The sequence below is a fragment of the Myotis myotis genome, unplaced genomic scaffold, assembly GCF_014108235.1.
Source record: "Myotis myotis isolate mMyoMyo1 unplaced genomic scaffold, mMyoMyo1.p scaffold_m19_p_3, whole genome shotgun sequence".
Classification (NCBI taxonomy): domain Eukaryota; kingdom Metazoa; phylum Chordata; class Mammalia; order Chiroptera; family Vespertilionidae; genus Myotis; species Myotis myotis.
The window spans coordinates 205,770,126-205,796,839 of NW_023416335.1; the positions used below are offsets into that span (position 1 = coordinate 205,770,126).

Below are 26,714 nucleotides of genomic sequence, written 5' to 3' on the forward strand. Positions count from 1 at the left end.
AAGTCACACAGCCGCTGAGGGCCGGAGCTGAACTCTGACCCCTGACCCCAGCAGTCTAGCTGGGGAGCTGCTCTGTCCCACAGGACTGGCCCGGAGAGGCAGCCAGTCTCCAGGAGGACCCGCCCCTGAAAGGTGCCAGACCCCCCAGCTGAAGTCACGGAGCCCGTCCCTGGGGAAGCCCACGCACCCGCTTTGTCTGCTCCAGCTGCTCGGCCAGCTCCTCCACGGCCTGTGAGTGCTTCTGCCTCATCTCCTGGATCTGGGCCTCGTGGGTCTTGGCCTCTTCCTCAAGGGTCTTCTTCAGGATATTCACTTCCTGCTCACGTTTGGACCTGGAGAGAAATGCCCTCAGAATGGAGGCCAGGGAGCCTGGAGCGGGGCTGCCGCTGGGGCCAGCCAGTGCACTGGGCCTCCCGCCCCAGCTGTCCATCCTCTACAGGCGTAGGCACTGCACAGGCTTCCGTACCCTTCAGCCTTAAAGCCCAGCCTGTCTCACCCACACTTCAAGCCAGGTTCTTGAATAGGGCTTTGGTAGAGAAGATACTGAGGAACCTACAGCTTCCACACTCTGTGCATTCACACACACGCTGTGTGCATTCACACACACTCTGTATAGTCACAGGCCTGGGAACCACCCCTTCCAGGCCTCGGCCTCCTTTCCCGTCTGTGGCTTGGCCAGTCTGCATCATGGCACACCTGAGCTCCTGCTGGGCAGCCGTAGAATCCAGGGTGTCCTCCAACTCTGTCTTCAGAGCCTCCAGCTCTTCCCCAAGGTCCCGCTTCTGCTTCTCAGCTTTATTCCGAGAGGCACGCTCTGACTCCAGGTCTTCCTGCAGTTCAGAGATCTGAGATTCCAGCTCACGGATCTTCTTCAGGGCCATGTTCTTCTGGGTGGCTTCTTCCTCCACTCTGCCAAAGAAACCAACACCAAGATGAGGCCATTTCACCTTTAAGGAGCAGAGTTTGCAGATAAGGTTTTAGAGAAAAGCAGCCAAAGCCACTTGTGGCAGCCTGAGTCCTGGCCCTTAGGAGCCTCACTCAGCAAAAACAATATCTGAGGCACACCATGCCAAAGAGTTAAGGGCAATGCCACTTTGAGGACGGGAAAAACCTCAGAGAAATCATTTCATTTTCCAAACTGAATTCTAGTGCTTTCAACATAAAGAGAAGTTCAAATATTAAATGAACAAATAAAAATAAATCACTACAGTCCATGAAGACTGCAAAACAATAAAAATACAAATGTGCCACAGATTTTAGGTGATAATGATGTATCAATGTAGGTTCATCGACTGTAACAAATGTATACGACTCTGGTGTAGGATGCTGATTGTGGGAGAAGACTGTGTGTGTGTGTGTGTGTGTGTGTGTGTGTGTGTGTGTGTGTGTGTGTTGTGGGGGTGGGGGTGGAGAGTATCAAAATTCTCTATACTGCTGGTTCAATTTTGTTGTGAGCTTAAAACTGCTCTAAGAAATAGTCTATTTTTTTAAAAAGCATGCCTATAGTCAATGGCCTGGTGATAGTATGGATGACTTTTGGGGATTACAAACAAACAGACAGGAAATGTTTTGTTGTGAACTGGTTTCCACGACAACAGCAGAGCAAGCACTCACAGCTCACTGAGGCACCAAGGCCCACAGCAGGCAGCCGCAGGAAGTGCTGGCTCTGGCCCCCTGGTGGCTGACGCTCTGGCTCACCTGGCCAGGGCAGCCTGGACCTCCTCCTCTTTCTTGGCCAGCTGCATCTTGAGCTCGGCGATCTGAGCCTGGAGCTCAGCGATCTGGTCACTGAGGTCCGTGGAGTCTCCCTCCAGCTTCCGGCGGGTCTTCTCCAGCTCCTGACGCTGCTTCTCCTCTCTTCGGAGGCGCTCTGAGAAGGAAGAACGGGGAGAAGCCGACAAAGCCCTTAGTGGCCATAGACCTTGCTGTCTTGGTTTTTAATTCCTTTTTTAAAATATATTTTTATTGATTTCAGAGGGGAAGAGAGATAGAAACATCAATGATGAGAGAGAATCCTGCATGACTCACACTGGGATCAAGCCGGCAACCTACACATGTGCCCTAATCAGGAATGGAACCGTGACCCCTGGTTCATAGGTCAATGCTCTACCACTGAGCCACGCCAGCTGGGCTATTTTTAATTCTTACGTAAACACTGCATATTATAAAACACATATGAGGATTAAAGGGTCACAATACAGACACTCATACCAACTCTAGGATGAAGGAAAGAACATCACCATGAGCTGCCAGGTCCTGTGTCTGTCCAACCCCACCTGCTGCCCTGGACACACTGGCCTGCCCTGTGTCTCCGCAGAGGATGCAGTGGTTCCTGGCACAAGCTCAGAGTTCCATGATTTCCCCTATCACCCAAGTCCACTCCTCTCAAGGGGGAGAAGCAAGTGGTCCACAGACAGCCACAGGTCTGCAGGTCCACCCCATTCTCCTCACCACAGATCCCCAGGGCACAGGGAGACAAGGACACCATCTGTCACTCTGTCCCAAGACAAGCAAGAACCTTGCAATATGGGTCTAGCATTTGATAGTACACACAGCGTGTCCACAGCATTAGACCCTTTAGTTCTCACAAATGCCCTTTCACTGTGTCCCCTTGGAGGTGAGTAAAACTAAAGCTCATGGAGATGAAGTGAGAGGCACAGGATGACACAGCCAGGAAGTGGCAGGCTGGGTAGGGGTGGAGGAGGAGGTCTACCTAGAGCCTCTTAGGAAGTCTCCAAAGCTGGTGAAAGCCATGGTGCACGATAGAAACGCCAGGGATTTACCCTGAACGCTCCTCACTTAGGGGTAGCTCCCTCCCAACCACACAGCACCGGTGCCTGCTGGCCTAGAGTCCCATCGGGACCAGGTGCTGGACCCTAGATATTGAGGGCAATGTGTGGCTGGCTGCTGCGGACCCTGAGCCTCACCCATGTAGAGTGGGCATGACACCAGCCTGGCGCTCCTGCTCCCGGCAGTGACGCCCAGCCTGGCTCTGAGTGGTGGATGCCTCGGGTTCCTGCCTATCACCCTCTTACCCTCCAGGTCGGTGATCATGGCCTCGTGTTTGTTCTTGAGCTTGGCGAGGCTCTTCGATTTCTCCTCCTCTTCCGTGAGGTTGGTGGTGAACTCGGCTATTCTGTCTTCCAACAGCTTCTTCTCCTGTGAGGTTGGAGGTGCAGAGTGTGAGGAGGTGCAATGTGAGGAGGTGCAGTGTGTGTGAGGGTGTGCAGTGTGTGAGGGTGTACAGTGTGTGTGAGGGTGCGCAGTGTGTGTGGGGGGGTGCAGTGTGTGTGGGAGTGTGCAGTGTGTGTGAGGAGGTGCAGTGTGCGTGAGGGTATGCAGTATGTGTGAGGAGGTGCAGTGTGTGTGAGGGTGTGCAGTGTGTGAGGGTGTACAGTGTGTGTGAGGGTGCGCAGTGTGCGTGGGGGTGTGCAGTGTGTGTGGGGGTGTGCAGTGTGTGTGAGGGTGCGCAGTGTGTGTGAGGGTGCGCAGTGTGTGTGAGGGTGCGCAGTGTGTGATGAGGTGCAGTGTGAGGAGGTGCAGTGTGTGTGAGGAGGTGCAGTGTGTGAGGAGGTGCAGTGTGCGTGAGGGTGCGCAGTGTGCGTGAGGGTGCGCAGTGCGTGAGGGTGCGCAGTGCGTGAGGGTGCGCAGTGCGTGAGGGTGCGCAGTGTGTGTGAGGGTGCGCAGTGTGTGTGAGGGTGCGCAGTGTGTGTGAGGAGGTGCAGTGTGTGAGGGTGCGCAGTGTGTGAGGGTGCGCAGTGTGTGAGGGTGCGCAGTGTGTGAGGATGCGCAGTGTGTGAGGAGGTGCAGTGTGTGAGGAGGTGCAGTGTGTGTGAGGGTGCGCAGTGTGTGTGAGGAGGTGTGCAGTGTGTGTGGGGGTGTGCAGTGTGTGTGGGAGTGTGCAGTGTGTGTGAGGGTGCGCAGTGTGTGTGAGGGTGCGCAGTGTGTGATGAGGTGCAGTGTGAGGAGGTGCAGTGTGTGTGAGGAGGTGCAGTGTGTGAGGAGGTGCAGTGTGCGTGAGGGTGCGCAGTGTGCGTGAGGGTGCGCAGTGCGTGAGGGTGCGCAGTGCGTGAGGGTGCGCAGTGCGTGAGGGTGCGCAGTGTGTGTGAGGGTGCGCAGTGTGTGTGAGGGTGTGCAGTGTGTGTGAGGAGGTGCAGTGTGTGAGGAGGTACAGTGTGTGAGGGTGCGCAGTGTGTGAGGGTGCGCAGTGTGTGAGGGTGCGCAGTGTGTGAGGATGCGCAGTGTGTGAGGAGGTGCAGTGTGTTAGGAGGTGCAGTGTGTGTGAGGGTGCGCAGTGTGTGTGAGGAGGTGCAGTGTGTGAGGGTGTGCAGTGGGTGATGAGGTGCAGTGTGAGGAGATGCAGTGTGTTTGAGGAGGTGCAGTGTGTGAGGAGGTGCAGTGTGTGTGAGGGTGCGCAGTGTGTGATGGGGTGCAGTGTGAGGGTGCGCAGTGTGTGTGAGGAGGTGCAGTGTGTGAGGAGGTGCAGTGTGCGTGAGGGTGCGCAGTGTGTGAGGGTGCACAGTGTGTGAGGGTGCGCAGTGTGTGAGGAGGTGCAGTGTGCGTGAGGAGGTGCAGTGTGCGTGAGGGTGCGCAGTGTGTGAGGGTGCGCAGTGTGTGAGGGTGCGCAGTGTGTGAGGGTGCGCAGTGTGTGAGGAGGTGAAGTGTGTGAGGGTGCGCAGTGTGTGAGGAGGTGCAGTGTGCGTGAGGGTGCGCAGTGTGCGTGGGGGTGTGCAGTGTGTGTGGGGGTGTGCAGTGTGTGGGAGTGTGCAGTGTGTGTGAGGAGGTGCAGTGTGCGTGAGGGGGTGCAGTATGCGTGAGGAGGTGCAGTGTGCGTGAGGGTGCGCAGTGTGTGAGGGTGCGCAGTGTGCGTGAGGGTGCGCAGTGTGTGAGGGTGCGCAGTGTGTGAGGGTGCGCAGTGCGTGAGGGTGCGCAGTGTGTGAGGGTGAGCAGTGTGTGAGGGTGCGCAGTGTGTTTGAGGGTGCGCAGTGTGTGTGTGGAGGTGTAGTGTGTGAGGAGGTGCAGTGTGCGTGAGGGTGCGCAGTGTGTGAGGGTGCGCAGTGTGTGAGGAGGTGCAGTGTGCGTGAGGGTGCGCAGTGTGTGAGGGTGCGCAGTGTGTGAGGAGGTGAAGTGTGCGTGAGGGTGCACAGTGTGTGAGGGTGCGCAGTGTGTGAGGAGGTGCAGTGTGCGTGAGGGTGCGCAGTGTGTGAGGGTGCGCAGTGTGTGTGAGGGTGCGCAGTGTGTGTGAGGAGGTGCAGTGTGTGAGGAGGTGCAGTGTGCGTGAGGGTGCGCAGTGTGCGTGAGCGTGCGCAGTGTGTGAGGGTGCGCAGTGTGTGTGAGGGTGTGCAGTGTGTGTGAGGAGGTGCAGTGTGTGTGAGGGTGTGCAGTGTGTGATGAGGTGCAGTGTGAGATGAGGTGCAGTGTGTGTGAGGTGGTGCAGTGTGTGAGGAGGTGCAGTGTGCGTGACGGTGCGCAGTGTGTGCGGGTGCGCAGTGTGTGAGGGTGCGCAGTGTGTGAGGGTGCGCAGTGTGTGAGGAGGTGCAGTGTGCGTGACGGTGCGCAGTGTGTGCGGGTGCGCAGTGTGTGTGAGGGTGCGCAGTGTGTGAGGGTGCGCAGTGTGTGAGGAGGTGCAGTGTGTGAGGAGGTGCAGTGTGCGTGAGGGTGCGCAGTGTGTGAGGGTGCGCAGTGTGTGTGAGGGTGCGCAGTGTGTGTGAGGAGGTGTAGTGTGTGAGGAGGTGCAGTGTGCGTGAGGGTGCGCAGTGTGTGAGGGTGCGCAGTGTGTGAGGAGGTGCAGTGTGCGTGAGGGTGCGCAGTGTGTGATGGTGCGCAGTGTGTGTGAGGGTGCGCAGTGTGTGAGGGTGCGCAGTGTGTGAGGGTGCGCAGTGTGTGAGGGTGCCCAGTGTGTGAGGGTGCGCAGTGTGTGTGAGGAGGTGCAGTGTGCGTGAGGGTGCGCAGTGTGTGAGGGTGCACAGTGTGTGAGGAGGTGCAGTGTGCGTGAGGGTGCGCAGTGTGTGAGGGTGCGCAGTGTGTGTGAGGGTGCGCAGTGTGTGTGAGGAGGTGCAGTGTGTGAGGAGGTGCAGTGTGCGTGAGGGTGCGCAGTGTGCGTGAGCGTGCGCAGTGTGTGAGGGTGTGCAGTGTGTGTGAGGGTGTGCAGTGTGTGTGAGGAGGTGCAGTGTGTGTGAGGGTGTGCAGTGTGTGATGAGGTGCAGTGTGAGATGAGGTGCAGTGTGTGAGGAGGTGCAGTGTGCGTGACGGTGCGCAGTGTGTGAGGGTGCGCAGTGTGTGTGAGGGTGCGCAGTGTGTGAGGGTGCGCAGTGTGTGAGGGTGCGCAGTGTGTGAGGGTGCGCAGTGTGTGAGGAGGTGCAGTGTGCGTGACGGTGCGCAGTGTGTGCGGGTGCGCAGTGTGTGTGAGGGTGCGCAGTGTGTGAGGGTGCGCAGTGTGTGAGGGTGCGCAGTGTGTGAGGAGGTGCAGTGTGTGAGGAGGTGCAGTGTGCGTGAGGGTGCGCAGTGTGTGAGGGTGCGCAGTGTGTGAGGAGGTGCAGTGTGTGTGAGGAGGTGCAGTGTGTGAGGAGGTGCAGTGTGCGTGAGGGTGCGCAGTGTGTGAGGGTGCGCAGTGTGTGAGGGTGCGCAGTGTGTGAGGAGGTGCAGTGTGTGAGGAGGTGCAGTGTGTGTGAGGGTGCGCAGTGTGTGTGAGGAGGTGCAGTGTGTGAGGAGGTGCAGTGTGCGTGAGGGTGCGCAGTGTGCGTGAGCGTGCGCAGTGTGCATGAGGGTGCGCAATGTGTGTGAGGGTGCGCAGTGTGTGTGAGGAGGTGCAATGTGTGATGAGGTGCAGTGTGAGGAGGTGCAGTGTGTGTGAGGAGGTGCAGTGTGTGAGGAGGTGCAGTGTGCGTGACGGTGCGCAGTGAGGTGCGCAGTGTGCGTGAGCGTGCGCAGTGTGCGTGAGGGTGCGCAATGATTGTGAGGGTGCGCAGTGTGTGTGAGGAGGTGCAATGTGTGATGAGGTGCAGTGTGAGGAGGTGCAGTGTGTGTGAGGAGGTGCAGTGTGTGAGGAGGTGCAGTGTGCGTGACGGTGCGCAGTGTGTGAGGGTGCGCAGTGTGTGAGGGTGCGCAGTGTGTGAGGGGGTGCGCAGTGTGTGAAGAGGGTGCAGTGTGTGAGGAGGTGCAGTGTGTGTGAGGGTGCGCCGTGGTGTGAGGGTGCGCAGTGTGTGTGAGGGTGCGCAGTGTGTGAGGAGGTGCAATGTGTGATGAGGTGCAGTGTGAGGAGGTGCAGTGTGTGTGAGGAGGTGCAGTGTGTGAGGATGTGCAGTGTGTGAGGAGGTGCAGTGTGCGTGACGGTGCGCAGTGTGTGAGGGTGCGCAGTGTGTGAGGGTGCGCAGTGTGTGAGGAGGTGCAGTGTGTGAGGAGGTGCAGTGTGTGTGAGGGTGCGCAGTGTGTGAGGGTGGTCAGAGCTTAGTGTTGGCTGAGCACAGACACTAGGTCTCTTCAAAGTATGCCTCGTCCAGAAGTTTAGGACTGAATGGAAGGACAAGGACTTAAACATTCCACTCATTAGGACTCCCTGGATCAAAGGGGTCACTTTGTAAGGTCACTACCTCCCTTTAAAGAGCCGGATAAGCTTCCTTGATTGACAAATGTGGGTACCCAAGCTCTTCTTGGATTTTCCCTTTGGGCCCAGGTAAGCAAGGTTTCCGGGCGGCAGGGTGAGGGAATTCAGGCACCACCTTCTCCAGGCCTTGTGCCTGTCCACTGGGCGGGCTATGACCTCCCACCTCCTTATGTCCCAAAGTGCCCTAGGCTGCTCCCCTCATGGATCCATGGTGTGGCCACCCCTGGAGTCCTGATCTCCGTAGGGTCTCCCCACAACAGCACAGCCGCCGTAATAGATACAGGCCGTCACTCAGCACGAGCAGCTGGCCCCTGTGTCAGAGCTGCGGGCAGGCATCCTGCCACTCTGACTCCCCCCAGCCCTCGGGATGAGGAGGGCATTCTGACCGTGCCCCTCCTTCTCCTTTAGCTCGCTCTCCAGCTTCGATCTGCTCATCAGCGGTCAGGGACCCAACTTGGTTCTCAAAAGAAACAGTTCCCCCCGGAGAAGGCTACGGAGAAGCACTCACACCTCAATGCCAGGCCACCGAGGGGCCCAGACCGCACTGGAGACTAAGGTGCAATGCCACGCCGATGGTTCAGCTCTACCAAGTCAGGAGCTTATGAGGAGCTTTTCTGAGAAGAAATGTCAAACCTGTCCCTTGGGAACCATCCCTTCAAATATGACCCTGGCACCCGGGGGCCGGGGGCACCCACGAGGGGGCACAGGAAGAATCTGCTCCTGAGCAGACGCCGCAGTGCTGCAGACAGCAGAGGGGAGGGGAGGCTGTGGCCTGGGCCTGGCCCGCCCTCCACAGCCCGCGTCCCGCACGCGAGGCCTCACCTTGGCCAGCTTGCAGTTCTGGTCTTCCAGGATGATCTGGTCTTCCTCCAGCTTCTTCAGCTTGGCCTCGGTGGTCACCTTCTCCAGCTGCAGCTTCTGGCGGGCGCTCTCCTCCTCCTCCAGCTGCTCCTCCAGCTCCTGTCACAAAGCCGAGGGGCGTGAGGAGGGTGGGCCACACAAGCCCCGTGGGGTGGCTGAGACGTGGCCCACCCACACGTGGGGTCACACAGTTAAGACTGGGGCATGCAGACAAGAAGCCTGGTCCAGTCATGGGGTCGCTTGTTCTGAGGTGCTTCCCTTGGCAAGCTCCCCGCTGTGAGGACGTGGCAGAGAGCAGAGCAGATCGCCCTCTGCTCCTCAGAGCGGCCGGCGCGGAACTGGGCCGGGAAATAAAACTGACTTTGTGCTCAGTTGGGCGGCACATGGAGAGCTGAGACACACATTTGAGAAACTGCCCCAAAGAGAAAGCCCCTCAAAGACTGTCCCAAGTTGACAAAAGGGGAGGATCGGCCCACCATGGCACTTCCATTTCTGTGTTCTCTCCAGTATCCGCGTCACTGCTCCTCACGGCACCGTCCCCTCCTCCCCGTGCCTGGTGTCCAGAGGGGGCAGAGCTGGGTTACCTGGATGTTTTGCTGCATTTTCTTCTTCTCCGCCTGCAGGTGCTGGCAGCGCTCCTCCTCCTCCTCCACCCTGGCCTCCAGGTCATGGCAAATCTCCTCCAGCTCCTGCTTCTTGGCCGTCAGGCGGGCCCGGAGCTCTTCGGCTTCGGCACACAGCTCCGTTTCAGCCTGCAGCTGCTCCTGCAGCTGCAACTTCTCTGCCATGAGCTGCAAACAACATGTGCAGAATGCAAGTTCCTTCAGCCTGCTCAAGCCGCTCCAGGGCAGACGTTCCCTAGCTCAGGCTTCCAGAGGGAGGACCGTGCTGACAATAGCAGTTTCCATCTTGGAAGTGCTAAGTTCCCAGCCACTTTCTAACTATCATGTCCTCCATCCTTTACCGCTATGACAGGAGCTGCACACCAAGATTAAGTGCTGCAGCTGGGCCTCAAACCCAACACTCATGAGCTTTCCATCCCATTGGGCAGCCCCTCTACATCACATAACCCTGAATGAAGTCTACAGAGAGATCGACCGTTTCCTAGGGAAACATCTCCTTGAACATGCCTCTCCTGCAGAGGGCCAGCAGATGGCAGCACTGGGACCAGCTGCACTGTCTGAGCGGGTCCACAGACACTCACCTGGGACTGCAGGGTCTCCATCTCCGTGAGCCTGTTCTCCGCAGCCAGCTGCTTCTCTCGGACCTTCACCAGCTCCTCCTCCTTGGCCATCATCTCCTCCTCCTGGCGGCTGACCTGCAGCAGCGGCTTGACCTAGGAGAGGAGATGGAGACAGACATGCTCAGCTGAAGACGTCTGTCCGGACAACAGCCATGAGGCTATCCCCTCACCCACAGAAATGTGAGGGGTAACCAGGCACGCTGTGGGTACACACAGGGGCAATCTTTCTGGAAACCAATTTGGTGGGAGGGCAGTGCCCAAGACACGTGTGGCCGTGGCAGGTGGGCTTTCCATCGTGGAAGCTGCTGTGTGAGCCACTCTAGGCCGGCCTGTCAGCAGGCCATGGCCATCCACACCGGACAAGCACCACAGCTCACATGCCCTGGACCCCATGGGCAGGGCCACCCTGGAGTCATGCTGCCAGGCATGGGGGAGGCAAAAGCAAAGCGCCTCAGGGCATGAGCCCCAACGGGAGGCCCGTCCAGGACCTACCTTGGTGAAGAGCCGCCACCACTGCCAGTTCCGCAGCTTGAGGTAGGCAGCGCAGTTCCTCTGCAGGACCTTCATGGCCGTCAGCTGCTGCTGCCGCTTGGCAAAGGCCCTGTGGGCGAGGGGCACAGTCAGCACCTCAGGGCAGGGGACAGACCTCTAACCTGTCAGTCCTGATCTTGCTCCCAGAAGCTTCTCCGGAGGGATGAAGCTGCCTGGGCACCTCAGGACAGAAAGAGAAAGAGGTTGGCCTTGGAGTTGAGTCCTATGGGTGACCTTGCAGAGGGTGGCAAGGACCTGGGTCACAGGCCCACCCTCCTTCATGAGGTGGAAGAGCTTGTGCACTAACCGCAGACCCAAGCCAAGCGTGATCGCTGGTCATTCAGTCGACCTACTAACCATCTTCTCACCCTCAAGACAGCCACTAGCGGGGCTTCTGGATGAGCAAAGGCTCTGGCTCCCAGCACTCGGAGCTTAGGCTGCAACCTATGGCCCTGGGCTCAGGAGACCAATGTCCTGCAGCAGGTGAGCCCCAAGGGCAGCCTCCTCCCCTGGAAACTCGGAGTGCTCTGGGGACAGCCAGGCTCCAGGTGTCATCCCCACACAAGGGACACAGCAAGAAATACCAGTGAGCGGGAGCCTTCCCGGCAGGGAAATCCAAGCACACTCACCACCTGTCAACCTGGTCACTTTAAACATCAGGCGGAAATCCAGGAAGCAGGGGATCAGGGAGAGCCACCTGGGCCTCCCTTAGGCAGACACCTGACTGGCATTAGGGCTCCCAGGCCAGGAGGGTTCGAAGGGCCGAGTGCAGGGCAGGCTAGGGGACTGGGCAGGCTATGACCTCCCTCCTCCTGGGTGTCTCTGGAACTCACTTTCTGGCCAGGTAGCCCCTGCAGCAGGCCTGGAACCCGATGATGACGTCAGTGATCTTCAGGTCCCTCTCCTCCTCCAGGTGGGCCAGGACGCCGGCCCGGAAGAAGACCTTGCTCTGGCCGATGCGGTACAGGTTGCTGTCCAGCTCCAAGGCTTTGATCTAGACAGGGGAGAGCAGGCCATGTAGTGCGTGCCACCCGGAGCCCTCAATCAGTGAATGCTGAGATCCTGCCTCGGGGGGGGAGTGTGTGTGTGTGTGTGTGTGTGTGTGTGTGTGTGTGTGTGGAGGGAGGGGTAAGATAGGGTCAGTCCTGGAGCTTCTGCTTCGCTGCTTATCCTGGGGCTCAGGGGATGCTAGGAAGAGGGGCATGTGGGTTCCAGCATGGGCAGGGCTGCAAGTCAGACTTGAGGAAAACACAGAACCTCAGCTTTAAAGGGAATGTGAAGTCCTCTCTTCCTCCTCCCCCGCCTCTGTGTACTACAGTCATGCTCTTCAGAAGCCCAGGCTGCCACCCTCCAACCAGGCACCAGCATCGCGGTCACGGAGATGAACACACTCCAGAACAGGCCAGGCCCAGGTTTAACAGGAGGTGATCCTCGGCCTTACCCTCTATGAGCTCACGTCTCCTAAGCTATAGAATGGGGATGCTTTAATTTAAAAAAAAAAAAAAGAGCTAACAACAGAATAAATAATAATACCTTCCTCACAGTAGAGCTGTGGGAATTAGAGAAGGGAATGAAGAACGGGACCTGGAGCATCGGATGGCCAATGGAGTATGGGTGTCACCTGACCCCACAGGGCACCCCCTCCCCCCCAGTCAGACGGGCACTAGCCATGTGGGCGCGCACCAGCCAAAGGTCCTTGCAAGCAAAGGGAGCTCAACTCACCATGAGCACACACGCCTGCTTCCCATCCATGAAGCCCTTAGGGATGGAATTGGGAGTCAGGATTTCGTATCTAAGGAAGAGAAGAGAAGCCGGGTCATTCATCCCCGTTCAATGCGAGTGGCCTGGAATGTCCGTGAGAGAGGGCCACCCCAACAGTGCGGCAGACATAGAGTTCCTTCCACGTTTCAAGGAAAGAAGACATCTGGAAAACACCACCCTGCCCTTCCTTAGGCTGATGGCACAGGAAGCCTTGGCGTTTCCCGGCATGTGAACAAAAACTCACGGTGGACTATTTAACTCACTCAAAGGTGAGCTTTCGGTTGGACTTTCTGGTTGCTAACTGCCCGGTCTCCACGTCTATAAACCTAGACGGCGACTCATCTCTTCCTGACATGCTGCTGGGCACTGCCAATACACAGGATGGTCCAAGAAATAGAGGGCTGGTCATGATAGCAACTGTCACTAAACACAGTCACTAGGCAAACAGGACGGTGTCATTAACGCGCCTCTCCGCACACATGACAAGAAGCTGCAGTGTTCTATGACTTCCGTGTCCTAATGTTCCTTTAATGCCCAAGTCTGGCTGATCTCTGTAAATTGCACAGCGCCTCTAACTGGAGCAAACAGTGCCAGGCCCCGCAGTGGTTAGGCGTGAAAGCCAACAAGATTACTTTCGTAAGAAAAGCAGGGAAATCCTTTTTGATGTAGAGGGTGGAGCAGAGAAGGAGCGTGTGAGGAGCTGGCCAGACCTCGGCGCTCGGTGGCCGAGGAAGAGGCTTCCTTGCTGGAAGGCCCTGCCGGGAGGCCTGCGGGCCCCACTCACCTCTGCCGGAACTCCTGGAAGACCACACGGTTGGGGAAGCCCTGGCGGCAGATCCGAATGCCCTCGAGAACCCCGTTGCAGCGCAGCTGGTCCAGCACCAGATGGGGATCCAGTTTGCCAGACTAGAGAAAACACATGCGTGTGGTCTTGCTGCGGTGCCTAGGAACTCACGGCGAAGGGTGGGGGTCCCCTCTGACTCAACAGGGCCAAAGCCTCAGGAGTCCCAGCAATCCACGGGCTTTGATGCTAAGTTACACGATGCAAGTCCTGGAGAGGCTACAAGACGGCGCCACCAGGCGGCAATGCAACTTCAAGTGCAGCCCACCCCCTGGGAGCCCCGAGTGCTGTGAGGGAGGAACCACTGCTGCTGGAGAGACAGACCAGGGCGGGACGCCCGCACCTTCTTCTCGTGGTTGGGGATGATGCAGCGGACGAAGTTGGGGTTGGTGTTCCTCAGTGTGGCCATCAGCTTGGCCAGCTGCTCCTTGTAGAGCTGCCCCACGGTGCGGAACATGCCCTTCCGTGTCTTGAAGGCCCCGGGCAGCGCCGTCTCTGACATGCCGGCCACCTGGTCCAGGCCGATGATGCGGTCCACTACAGAGAGCACACAAAAGCACGTGAGTGCCCAGCGGTCCCTGCAGGGCAGGAAAGAGACAGACATCTGGACAGAAAAAGACGTGAGACTACAGAACAGCAGGAGTCTTTCTGCTTAGTCCACAGTCATCCCCAGTGAGGAGCACACTTGACCTCATGAGCAGGAAGCAGGAAAGGGGGAAGGGCTGAAAGCCGCCGAGATTGGTCTCTCCTGGGCAGCAGCCATAGCTCTGTCCACATCGCTTATCCTCAGCCCACTGGAGCAGCTATTCCCAGAGACACAATAAAGCTCGCCATGTGTTTGGAACAGTGAGCCTAGCTCTCCCTCCCTGGCTCTGGGTGTGTGAAAACTTGTCTTACAGGATCCTGTAGTCCTATGGTCATGTTGGGAAAAAAATCAGTACCCTGAATTCCATTGCCCTTCACCTGAGCACGGGCCTGGGAGGCAGGTGGGGCCCCAGAGCTACGTGCCCTCATCTACAGCACTCAGCACTCAACACTCATGGTTCGCCATCGGGGACCGCCCAGGCAGCGCTCTCTAAACCCGGGACCTAGCGCTGCGTGGTGGCGTCCGAAGTGGAGTCCTCCACAGAACCACAGCCAACTGCGCCCGTTCCACTCCAGATTCCTCACACTGCGACTTGCTCTGTCTCCAAGCTCAAGGGTCTTTATCATCTGCACCAACCCTCTGAGGAGCTGCCCTTGTCACCGTGACTCATGCGCAGAAGCGATGAAATGAACTGCTTCCTCCACGGCATAAACAAAACAACAAACGAACCCAAAGCAGCCAGCGACCTAAGGTCAGGTTTAAGCAAGAGCCAATGTTAAACCGGAAGCCGTCCGCTGCAAGATGCAAAGGTTACGAATTCTGTGACAGTCTGTTCCCTACTCCTTTATGGCCAGATCTCGATTATTTATTTGAAGACAGCAAGGAGGACAGAAACTCAAAAGACAGAAGCCAGGAGTGAGGATGGTCCTGATGAACCAATTAAAATGGGAGACATTTTTGACCTTCTACACCCAGGGCCACTCAGCTTGCCCAGAGGAAGATCAAATATGCACCATAATAACTGGCTTCCTGTGGGCCTGTGCTGCCCCCTGAAGGCAGGTGTGGGGGCTTGTGGAGTTTTTGGTGAAGGAACACACAGATGCCATTTTATTTCAGAGGCACATGCACAGGCAGCTTCACACCTACACCTCATGCTGAGACCCCTGAGCCGTTCAAGCAGTAAGACGCCACCTTCAAACGCCAGCCAAGTGGAGCTCTGAAGAGCATATGGGTTTTTAAACAAAGTTTTGTCCTTTAAGATCTGTAACGTGAGGTCTCCTGATTTGGCTAGTTCTCTCCCAGGGGCCTGCGATGGGAGAAGCCTTCCCACAAGGCCGGGCAGACCAGGGCGGGGCAGTCAGGCAGGACAGCCAACAGGCAGGACGACGCAGCAGAAGCATTTGCCACAGCCCTGGATGCACCACACACAAGGGCCGCCACTCGGGTGGCCAGTCACCTGGTTCTACGTGGAGAATGGGAAAGCGTTGATAGAAATAGGCTCTCTGAGTGCTCTGCATCTCTGCAACAGAGAGGTTAAAGCAAAACCCAGGCAGAAGGAGGAGAGACCGACAGGACCGTGAGAAAGCACAGCTCCAAGCCACCAGTCTACCCAGAAGAGGCGGCAGCGCAGGGAGGTGCGGACAGGAACCTGCGTGGCCGGGCTTTGGGCCACCTGTGACTTCCCACACGTGGAAAGCGCTGTGGCTTGCCTGCGGACAGCAAAGCCCTGAGAGGAAGTGGCTATGCAGCACATTCAAGGGCACTCAAGGGCAGCCTCAGCCCTTCGGCTCAAAGAGACACTGTCATGGGAACTACAATCCCCCCCTCAGACTCTGTCAGGTGGAGACGCGCCCCTTGTTTTGTGGCTCAGCCACTGCAAAGGTGGGGAGAGCCACAGGGAGACGGGGTGGGGGCAAAGGGCATACCATCCTTCCACAGCTCCGAGACGAACTTGTCCGAGGACTGGTGCAGGAGCGTGGCGATGTTGTCGTTCAGGGGGTCCATGTTCTTCATCAGCCACTCGTCGGCTTTGTAATCCACCTGCAAGAGCCAGAGTCCTGAGTCACAGGCTGCTCTGGGGGCGTGACACCACAGCCTCTCGGAGGACATGTGTGGGAAAGTTAAAACACATGAACACCCCTTGGCCCGGGTTTCTCTCCCTAAGAAGGAAATGATGAGTGACAAGGGCAAGGGACCAGCAAGAAAGATGTTTCCTGAGGTGTTACACAGACAGCAAGCAATTTAAAACAACGCAATTACCCAGCCAACCAGACTAAGAAAACTATGCTGCAGCTACACAAGAGAATATTCTGGGTGGGTTTTTTTTATTTCATTTTTAGGTAATATGACAATAAAGAAATATCCTAGAAAAGCATATACCAAAATGTTTAACATTACTTTTTAGTGATAGGACATTTTTGCTTTTTGTATTTTCAGGATGTCCAAGTTTTCTCTAATGAGCATGTATTCTTATCTTTTCTGAAATATGTCTTAAAAATACAACATGTTGTATCTTCATTGCAAAGATCCCAGAACAGTAAGAGCAGAGCAGCAGGCCGCCCTGGCCCCCTCTGTCCAGCCCACACCACAGCCCAGGGCTGACTGCTGTGCTCTGGCTGGTGGTCACGTGCACTACTGTCAACGACATGGTAATGTGGCTTCTTTTTTTCTAGGAGCAGAGTTATGTCCTGGGAGATGACCAACCCCAGGCCAGTGCCCTGGCCACCTGCGCACAGCCAGCCTGCTGGTCCTCTTAGCTGCTGCGGCACAGCCCAGGTGCCCAGGGGTGGATGCGCACGGCCAGTTTCATCATCGTTCAGACCCCCCCAATGGGGTTCGGGTGTGCCCTGGTTTTTGCATTATAAACAACGCTCAACAAAAGCCTCCCCGTGTGGTCACTGCCCGTGCATTTCTAACAGGCGGAAGTAGAGGTGCAGGCTCGGGCATCACCTTAGAAACTGCGGAAACAGTGTTTTTGTTTTTTTAATGGGTAGTTTAGTCAAGAGTTGCTTCAGCAGCCTAGGAACGTGAGGAGCGAAGTCAGAGGGCTGGGCAGTGGGGCCACGTGCCGGAGCAGCGGGCGTGGACTCGTGTGGCTCAGGAGCGGTGCTGTGAAAGCCCCCGGCTCTCCTCACCGGGTCACGCTGGCAGTAACAAAGCTTTCGCCACTCAACCACACCCGCACCTCCCCATAATGACTGTTTGGCAAGGTCTGGAGACATTTCTGCTGTAGGGAGGGTGCTACTGACCTCTAGTGGGAAGAAGCCGGGGATGCTGCTAAACATCCTACACAGCACAAGACAGTCCCCGACAATAACTACTGGCAGTGCGGACGCTGAGAGGCCCTGCCTAGAGCACTGACCTGTGCCCAAATGTGACCCTGTAAGGTGGGAGTCGCCCCCATTTTCCAGATGAGACAATCAAGGCTCAGAGGATGAGGAGCCAAAAGCCACACAGCAGCAGAGCTCAAACTCCAGAGCCCATGCCTTTAGCATAAATCTCATATCCGCACTAGAAAACGTGCCTAAGAACAACACACACAGCATTACCCCTGAGTGCCTTACAGGATGGCAGGAGCTTCTGATGAAGTGCAGCACGTGACGGGGCTTTGCAAGATGGGACAGCTGTGTGAATGCTGACTACTGCCACCAGCACATTATCGGACGCATCACTGGACGAGAATGCTATGCCCCGTCCCTGCCCTGGGGCTGCCTGGCTCATGGTCTTGGAGTCCCTCCCATCCTCCTGAGAAGGTCCAGCCGCACTTCCTGTGCACACCCCACTCACCTTGCCGGCATAGTGGATGATGCAGAAATCAGCTTTGTCCTTCAGCTGCTTGGGCTTTTGGAACTTGGGGTGAGTGCCCTGCTCTTGCACCACCTTCTCCACAAAGCTCTTGTCAGTGGCCTTGGGGAACCAGCACTCCTCATCCAGCAGGGCCAGGATGCCAGGGGGACCTGCCTGGAGGAAGCACAGCATCGCCCAGGTAAGCGTGACGAGGGAGCCCCACCCCAGCCCTCCCCTCACAAGAGACCAAAGCCTGGGGTTTCTGGGAGTTTTCAGAACCCCCAGAATCTCACCAGAAGGTGGGCACACTTCCCCCACAGGAAAAAAAAAAAAAGGAGCATTACTGAAAGCACTCCATGTGAGGATTCTAATTTAAAGAGACACTTCTGAGGTCTAGGCTGTGGCCGACACACCTCAATCCAATGATCCATCACAGGGATTCTCCACGCCAGTGCTCTGAAGTCACCTGGTGGGCTTCCTGGACTGTGCAGACCCCGATCCATGTGCCCAGGGGCTGCCCTCAACTGGCGCCCCAGCCCCTGGAGTCACTCTGCGACATCACCCCACACGCTCCGTCTGCACAACCATGTGGTAAGGCGTGACTTTTAGGAAGAGAAAGTGCGGCAGAGCCCCTGAGCTGCCCGTACAGGGTACACCGTGGGGACTGCTGACAAACACAAAGCCAGATGCGTTCTTGTGCACTGGAAAACTCCACTGAATACAAGCTCATCACAAAACAAGTAAACTGCTCCATGCCAGGATTACGGAGAGATTCAAACCCCACCTTTGAGTAACACTCTAAAAATGCACAAACTCCTTCCCAGGCCTTCGGGCCACTTCACACTTCAGTGTCAGTCTGGTGCACACGTTCTGGAGCAGCCCAGGATTCGGGGAGAACGTGAGTTCAGTGCACTGAACCCTCATCAAGACATAATCCACACACAGAAACGGCTCGGGCTCCAAAAGAGCACAGCCCTGAAACCTAACCCACACCGCACCGGGTGGAGCTCTCCATGGAAACCGACGGCAAAGGGGAAGGGCTTTCTAGCTCCCGCATCCACCGGCAGTCAGTGCTGTGGGACAGGAGTCCGTTGCCGGGTCAGTCCTGAGAGGACAGATTGAGCCTCCGCGTGTGCCAGAAGCAGCATTCGGCAACCTGGGTCCACACAACCCCACACAGCGAAGGCATCTGGGGCTAGGATCCTGCTACATAAAAGCCTGCCTGTTTCTTCAGGACAAAGAAAGGCTTGTTGAGCTCACCCCTCGAGTAGATACTGGGTGGTCTTCTGGGGCTGAAGACAGGAAACCCAGGCACCAGCCCCATCCACACCTGGTCGGCAGCTGCCCCAGGCTGCCAGGCACCAGATCTAAGCCCAGAGCTTATGCCTCCAGGTTGCTCGGATGGCAGGACTAGACACCCACAACCAGCATGGGTGGGAGGTAAGAACAGGGTCCCCAGAGGGAACGAGTGAGGCCAGGCCGGGTCTGAGATCTGAGCAGGGATGGCTCTTACTGGCTTCTCGATGAGGTCGATGCAGGGCTGCAGGTCGAGCCCGAAGTCGATGAAGTTCCACTCGATGCCCTCGCGCTGGTACTCCTCCTGCTCCAGGATGAACATGGTGTGGTTGAACAGCTGCTGCAGCTTCTCGTTGGTGTAGTTGATGCAGAGCTGCTCGAAGGAGTTCAGCTGCAAGGAGGGAGAGCAATGTCAGGGGGCTGCCCACCGTGGGGCCACACCCACCATGGGCCATGCCCACCGCCCCTTAGGAAGGAGTGGAACAGGGATTCAGGAAGGACCTGCTGAGACACCTCAATGCTGCCCCTGTGGAGCCTAAGTGATTAGGGGCCTTCCCTTATCACACCAGCAGCAGAGGTTCTTCATTTCCTGAGGCCCGAGGACCTCTCTAGCAGCCTAGTCAAGCCCTTCTAAGCATAATACTTTAAAACGCATAAAATAGATGAATTATGACAGAAAGAAGTTACGGTGTAATATAATTATCAAAATACTGAGACACAGTAATACATTATGCTTCTTTATCAACAAGCACAAGGGCTTGGTAACTCTTAAAGTTTTGAAGTAGAAATGAACATACACAATATTACAACATCTCTCACAACCGCAACATAGGAAAACCTACTCCCAGTGCAGCTGTGGTTGGTGCAGTTTGCTCAATTCACAATGGAAAAAATGTGTCATTTCAATGAGAGGCTGGTGAAAAACAGAGGTAATGTTTACCCCACCCAAGGGCCTGGTTCCTCTGGAATCTACCATGGGCCCCCGGGTTAAGAAGCTCTGATTTACCAAAACTATCAACTTTTTCCTACAAGGTCTCAAAGTCCTTGTGGGCAGGGGCAATGTCTTGTCCCAAAGTTCAATAAATATTTTCTAGAAGAATAAATCCACAGAAAGACCTGCCCATGAAGCCCCCCAGGACGCCAGCTAGAAGTCCCATTCTCTCCAGCATTTCTTTTGTTGTTGTTAATCTACACCCGAGGATATTTTCCATTGATTTTTAGAGAGAAGGGAGGGGAAAAGCAGAAAGAGAAACATCAATGTGAGAGAGACACATCGATTGGTTGCCTCCCTCCCAGGCCCTGACCAGGGCTAGGGATCCAGCCTGCAACCGAGATTCATTCCCTTGACCAGAATCGAACCTGGACCCTTCAGTGCCCGAGCCGATGCTCTATCCACTGAGCCAAACGAGCGAGGGCTCTCCAGCATTCTGGTTGGCAAAGGGCATGCCTGTTTCAGCTTAAAATATGCCCAATGCTAGGAAGGAGATGGCCAATTTGGGTTGCTGTGGAACTAGCGGAAAGAGGATTCACAGACAAGGAGAAGGAGCCAGAGGCCAAGGAGGTGGCAAGGAGGACAAGAGGGCAGCAGGAGGAAGCTCACATCGAAGATCTCGAAGCCGGCGATGTCCAGGATCCCGATGAAGGAGGCGCCCTGCCGCTTGGTCTTGTCCAGGGCCTTGTTGATGCGCAGCACCAGCCAGCGGAACATGCGCTCGTAGGACGCCTTGGCCAAGGCCTCGATGGCAAAGTCAGCCTGGGGGGAGGAACACCAGGGGACAGCGCGTCAGGTACCAGGAGCCTTTAAACCTGAACCCTTTGCCCCAGTAATTTCACCTGCAGGGCCCTCCCCCAGAGAAACAGCCCTAAAAAGGGAGAAAAGCTTCGTGCACACAAACATGTTCACCGCAACGTTATTCACAACAACGAAGAGTTGAAACAACCTGAATATCCAACAATTCGGACACAGTAACTTAGAAAGACATCTGCAAAGACCTTTTTAAAATAAATGGGGACATACTGAAGTACCTACAAGAAATGACAAGCCGTCTGAGATTTGATCCAAGTAATGTGGGGGGTGGGGGGTGGAGGCGCAGATAAGGGTAACGGTGAGCCAAGACTGGCCATGAGTTAGTCACCCTTGAAGCTGCCTGTGTGATGGGCACAGGGGCTCATTACACTGTCCTCCCTACTTTACCTGCAAATGTTCGAAAAGTTCCATAATAAAAAGCCAGGGTGACAACTAAGTTTGAAATAAAAAGAAGGAAAGGCCTTGCAGGAAATAACAAGCTGCCCAATGACTGTCGTTGGGGAGGAACTAGGGCAATTTTTTTTCCTTCTCTAGACTTTTCTGTAATTCCCCAAACTTAAGTGCTTGTTTGTATAGCATTTTCGTAATGAAAAAACAAAGGTTCTAACTGCTAGGGAAATGAACAGTTGGTAATGATTATGCAGGCCGCCTTTCGAAAACAATGTCCTTGGCTCTCTCTGCACAGAATCACCCGCAGGCTATTGGCCACCAGCGTGAGGACCGGAGCACGGCACTCTGGGAAAAGGACGAATCAACTTGAACTTCAAAATATTTCTGGGAGATGGAGTAGCATCTTAAAAACGCCTATCGCCACTACAGAAACTAGAAACTGCCAACAGAGGGGATAAGTGGTCCTGGCTGGGAAGGACCTCAGCTCCCGGGGAGGCGGGCACAGCCGTGAGGCACAGCAGAGGCAAGGCCTGCCCATCTCTCACCACAGGCAGCAAGACAGCAGGTGGTGGAGAGACAGCCGCTTGGCACGGACCTCAGGGATGGTGGAGGCCGCAGCCACCCTGGCACCAGAAACATCAAGTTCTCGCTTTAGACCAGAACGGACAGGCCTGTGTCCTCGCTGACCAATCAGTCTAAGCATTGGCTTGATGCAGAGGCACCTCGCAGCCTGAGACTCTATTAAGGATGGCCCTTCTAGGCAAGTGGCCTGGGGCATGTTATGAACTTCTCAGGGTCAGCTTCCCCGTGTTCTTTTTAAAAATACATATATATTTTTATTGATTTCAGAGAGGAAGGGAGAGGGAGAGAGAGATAGAAACATCAGTGATGAGAGAGAATCATTGATCGGCTGCCTCCTGCACACTCCCTACTGGGGATCAAGCCCCCTCAACCCGGGCATGTGCCCTTGACCAGAACTGAACCTGGGACCTTTCAGTCTGCAGGCCGATGCTCTATCCACTGAGCCAAACTGGCTAGGGCTCGTGTTCCTAATGGAGTAAACATGACCTTGTTCTCAGAGCTCATGTGAGGACTGAATGAGGGAACCCATGTGACAGTGCCTAACTGAGGCATGGCCCAGAGCAGCCCTCAAACTGGCCCCTGCCAGGACCCTCGCTGAGGCGGCGGCCCAACCCCACTGCCAGTGCGCACGCATACCTGTTCCTTAGTCTGCGCCTTCTGGACGTAATCCCGTCCCACCTTGATGCGAGGGGTGAGGATTCCTCTGGTGAAATCAGTCACATTGATACCCAAGAGGTGGGACACTTTCTGGGCAGCTAGTATTTTTCAAAGAGAAGGAGGGGAGGGGAAAAAAAGTTTTAATTAGACTCGAGAACAAGTCCCTCTGCCCAGCCTCTAGAGAGAAGAAAGCTGTGGTGGTAACTGAGCCAGCACCACCAGGACAGCTGCCTCGGGAGCCTCACCCTTCGACCCGGCGGGCACGGCGGGGAGGAACGCGTCCTAACCTGGGCCCAGCACTGGTCCCTCTGCACGCTCTCAGCCTCATCTGCCAAGTGTGCAAGTAGGTCTTACCCACAAACAGGACCGAGAGGAGGCAGCCCACCAGGCCCCGATGAGAGGGGACTGAACGGCACTGGCCCACAGAAACATCTTTCAATCCCTGCACCCACACGTTAAACGTTTTTCTAAAGCCCCTAAGCAGGGCGCATTAAGGCTGATAACTTAAAAGGGGTCATGTGCAGTGACCCACAGGAATAGCTGTGGCCGAGGCAGACGCGGTGACAGCAGTGTTCCGGGGCCCTGATGCGTGCACGGTGCAGCGTGCATTAAGCCGCAGCGGCAGCCGAAATCGCTGTCTTACTGAGACAACTGGTTTGGTCTCGGGGACGAGCAAGGGAGCCCTAGTCCACACGGTCGCGCTTTCTACCCCACTCCCACGCTGCCCCGTGCAGGAGGGTCGCGCTCAGGCGCTTCACAAAAAGTGCGAGTGGAAGCCAGCCAGCAACGCGCGGAAATTAAACAGAGTGCGTGCGGGATCCCGCAGGGCTCCCTCCTGAGCTGACCCCAGCCCAGGCGCCTGCCCCGTACTCAGTGGGAGGGCCACGGGGTACCTGTGTTGTCGGGCATGGATGCCTGGTCGGTGTTGCGCTCCTTTTTGAAGACGATGTTGCCGAGCTGAAGAACTCCCGAGATGACCCGCAGCAAACCTGGGATGCAAGCAAAGGCAGCTCAGAACCGAGCAGAGGGCGGAAGAAGCCCTGGCTGGGCCGTGGCCTAGTCCACGTGGAGGGCTCAGCACCTGGAGGGCTCGCTGCCTCCCGCCAGTGCGGCTGTCTCCAGGGCCTCTGGAAGACCTCAGCTTGAACAACCCTGTACTTAGATGCGAGCTGTTACGCTTCCCAACACCTCTAAATCCAGACCAACTAAGGATATGCCTCTAGCCCAGCCGTGGGCAAACTACGCCCGCGGGCCGGATGAGGCCCGTTTGAAATGAATAAAACTATTGAAATAAAAGACCGTACCCTTTTATGTAATGATGTTTACTTTGAATTTATATTAGTTCACACAAACACTCCATCCATGCTTTTGTTCCGGCCCTCCGGTCCAGTTTAAGAACCCACTGTGGCCCTCGAGTCAAAAAGTTTGCCCACCCCTGCTCTAGCCCAAGGGCCATGCCACTGTCTATTTTAATAAAGTTTTATTGGAACACAGCCAGGCCCATCCAATTACATATTATCTATGGCTAATTAAAGGTGGCTCCAACCTTAATGCTAGGGAATGGGTGCACTCTCCCCAACTTTCTAATAAAGCCTCATGGCCCTTTTCACCCTCGCCACCCAGGGAAATGAGAAGACACAGGCAGGTTCCACACCATTAATCATTCTAGGCCTCACCAACGCAAAGATCCCGGCCCCCGGCCCCCGCCCCTTCCACACTCCCTGAGACAAAGCAGGAATATTCTACTTTCAGCAAATGACAAGGACTGCAAGGGCAGATGTAGTCCCTGGGCAGTTAAGCACTTGTACTGTGTTCTCCTCTGTGTAAATGCCTGTGGTTCTACGGGGAACAAATAACCCTGAAACTCAACCCTGAGGTACCATCTCCCACACACGCAAGGCTTTCTCCAGCTTCTCCAGGGCTCCCCAAGAGCCAGAGCCAACAGGAAGCTCTCCCCAGGCTCATCAGCTGCTCTGATGCCACGAGAGAGTGATGACCAGCCTGGGCCTTCCCTCCCTCACCCCCAGGAGGGCCAGCCTGTACCAATTTGCTCGTCTTCTGGGATGCTCATAATCCTCATGGCCTCCATGGTCTCCTGGAACAAGTCCTTGTCCTGCTGACCGGGGATGGTGACGTGCCCATTGGACAGGAAGCGGTACTTGTTGTATGGCTCCAACAGGAGGTCCGCTGTGAGGGGTGGAGGCAAGGGCGGTCAGTGACGTGCTGAAACCAGGGCTCTGGTCAGCGCTGCAACATCACGGGTCTGGGAGACTGGGTAGTGCCCCTAAGCCCCGAGAGACCCCAGGAGCTGTGGAGTAGCCAGGATGCTGACTTTCCTCAGCGTGGGAGACTGACACACGTGGAGCCCACAAGGCCCGTGATTCACAGCTGCTGCACCCACAATCCGCCCTGGCTTTTCTCTGCATGGTTAGAAACAGAGGCCATGTCAGAATGGCCTGGGAAACAGAGCTCCTCTGGCTTCTCCTCCCCAGACCTCAGCCGGAGTTTTATTTCCCAGCTGGCGTGCTGGCCCGATGCGCAGGAGCCCCCGTGCCCAGCAGCCCCCATGTCGGCAGAGGCCATGACTCACTCTTCAGGTGCTCTCCAGCCCCGGACAGGAGATAGTAGAAGATGTGGAAGGTCCGCTCATCCTTGGCCTGGCGGATAGCACGAGATTTCTCCAAAAGATCTTTGCAAACGTTGAGGAGTTGTGCAAGCTGGAAGGAAGGCGAGCCCTCCACTTCCCTCTATCCCCACCACAAGCCAGTGCACTTCACCAGGTGCAAACAACGGCGCAAAGAGGCCAAATAAAATGCAAGCAAACTCACTTGGCTCTACCCTTCCAGGGGTGTAGCTTGTCCAAAGAGGGGCGTACACATTGGGACCTTATCTATTTCAAGAGCCCCCTTCCCACGAGCCCGTGGAGATCAGAAGGCTCCCCCAGAGAAGGCTGTCATGCTGGTGTGGGGAGAAATAAATCAGCTTCACCCCAACTCCACCCCCGGGCACCACACTGGATGATCTCTGATAGGCCCGTCCCAGGCGAGGCTGGACTTCATCCTGCCCGTGAAGAAAAACCCGGCTCATGCCAGCACCAGTTTGGCTCAGTGGATAGAGCGTCGGCCTGTGGACTGAAGGGTCCTGGGTTCGATTCCGGTCAAGGGCATGTACCTTGGTTGCGGGCACATCCCCAGTGGGGGGTGTGCAGGAAGCAGCTGATCGATGTTTCTCTCTCATCGATGTTTCTAGCTCTCTATTCCTCTCCCTTGCTCTCTGTAAAAAATCAATAAAATATATTTAAAAAAAAAAAAAAAAAACCCGGCTCAGAGTTGGGCTTTCAATGAGCCGATCCTGGTACTCTTTCTGATGCCGCAGAGGAGGTGTCCTAACAGGCCCAGGGAGCAGCTTCCTCTCCATCAAGGTCACTTCCCTCCGCGCTAGACCCAGCACTCTAGTTACAGTAACCATAAGGATACAAGTCTCAATGTTGGCTCCCACGATGTAGCCATTGACATCAAAGTTGATGCGAATGAATTTGCCCTAAGAAAAGACAATGAAGAGGTCAGAGGCCCCATCCTCCAGTCCCTACCTCCAGACGGAAAGCCTGGATGGAGAAAACCAACGTGCCTGGCAGCCCGGGCCCCGCACCATATACCACATGGGCGCTCAGGACTCAAGTGCCCCCTGCTTCAAGCATGGAGCCAGGATGAGGTGCGGTGGTGCCAGTTCTCCGCGCAGGGAAGTGTTCCCCACTGCCTGGTCTGACCCAGGCTCTAACGGGCTACAGTGGGACAATCGGGGACCAGCAGTGACTCCCCACTCCCTAGGCTGAAGAAGCTGCACATGGAGGTGCACACTGACTCGAGTACGGCCTGGCCTGCTCCACGCAGCTGCCCAGGAAGCACCAAGCTGGAATCTTCCTCACTTCTAAAGCGAGGGCACCCATTTGGAAGGTAACATGTGCCAAAGCTCTGTGTAGTATCCCCCACCCCATGAGCCAGGACACAGCTGGCCGCCACTCACAAATCGCGAGGAGTTGTCGTTCTTCACGGTCTTGGCGTTTCCGAAGGCCTCCAGGATGGGGTTGGCCTGCAGCAGCTGCCGCTCCAGCTCGCCCTAGAAAGGACCCAGAGGTGCGGTGAAGGCCAGGGAGAGGAAACGGGGGCAGAGCCCCCCTGCAGGCTTGGAAGGGAGGTGGCCCTCCATGCCAGCCTCGGCCTGGTCTCCACATCACTCAAGAGCAACCTTCCCACCAGAACCTCAGATACCTTTATGGTTTGAACTTAGTTCCCTGGACTGACCGATCAGCGGGCCTAGAAAGGGGAAGTGGCAGCTCCCCCAGCTCCAGGAACCTGGTACAAGGACCCAGATCAACCCCAGAGGATGTGTACGAGGGCAGCCCATGAACCAAAAAGAGATACAAGGCACCATTCCTTCTCTGGGACAGTCTCCATCCCAGGTACCCTGGCTTCCCTCTGCCCTCCTTACCTCAATCCCCACCCAACAGGCCACATTTTTCCTATTTCATAGGCCAGACACAATTCATCTCATCCGTGTCCTAATACACACTGCATTTCCTTGCTGGTCCCTGCCCTACCACCCCCCAGACCCACTCCTAGCACATCAGGTGGGTGTCTGAGCATGGGATCGACAAGGGTTCTGAACTGTTTATTAACACCTACTTGTGTTAATAAACTCTACTTGTGGTCACATGATGCTTTGTGGTTGACAAAAAGTGCCCTTGTGCCTTCTTGTCCCTGGATTCCCATG

At 56.1% G+C, this 26,714-nt stretch overlaps 1 protein-coding gene across 1 annotated transcript in view; it reads right to left on the reverse strand.

Moving 5' to 3' along the window:
• The window catches only part of MYH9 (myosin heavy chain 9), a 92,884-nt gene that overhangs the window by 11,277 nt on the left and 54,893 nt on the right, over positions 1–26,714 (reverse strand). Inside the window, exons 6-27 of the mRNA XM_036299190.1 lie at positions 25,968–26,060; positions 25,421–25,484; positions 24,535–24,633; positions 23,988–24,131; positions 22,838–22,933; positions 21,924–22,042; positions 20,109–20,261; positions 18,726–18,899; positions 17,213–17,386; positions 15,352–15,466; positions 13,184–13,377; positions 12,784–12,905; positions 11,961–12,030; positions 11,072–11,232; positions 10,200–10,308; positions 9,669–9,800; positions 9,049–9,255; positions 8,426–8,563; positions 3,036–3,159; positions 1,699–1,870; positions 697–909; positions 188–332 (exon numbers count right to left, since the gene is read on the reverse strand). Of these exons, the coding sequence (XP_036155083.1) occupies positions 188–332; positions 697–909; positions 1,699–1,870; positions 3,036–3,159; positions 8,426–8,563; positions 9,049–9,255; positions 9,669–9,800; positions 10,200–10,308; positions 11,072–11,232; positions 11,961–12,030; positions 12,784–12,905; positions 13,184–13,377; positions 15,352–15,466; positions 17,213–17,386; positions 18,726–18,899; positions 20,109–20,261; positions 21,924–22,042; positions 22,838–22,933; positions 23,988–24,131; positions 24,535–24,633; positions 25,421–25,484; positions 25,968–26,060 (3,018 nt within the window). The remainder of the gene's footprint in view (positions 1–187; positions 333–696; positions 910–1,698; positions 1,871–3,035; positions 3,160–8,425; positions 8,564–9,048; positions 9,256–9,668; positions 9,801–10,199; positions 10,309–11,071; positions 11,233–11,960; positions 12,031–12,783; positions 12,906–13,183; positions 13,378–15,351; positions 15,467–17,212; positions 17,387–18,725; positions 18,900–20,108; positions 20,262–21,923; positions 22,043–22,837; positions 22,934–23,987; positions 24,132–24,534; positions 24,634–25,420; positions 25,485–25,967; positions 26,061–26,714) is intronic.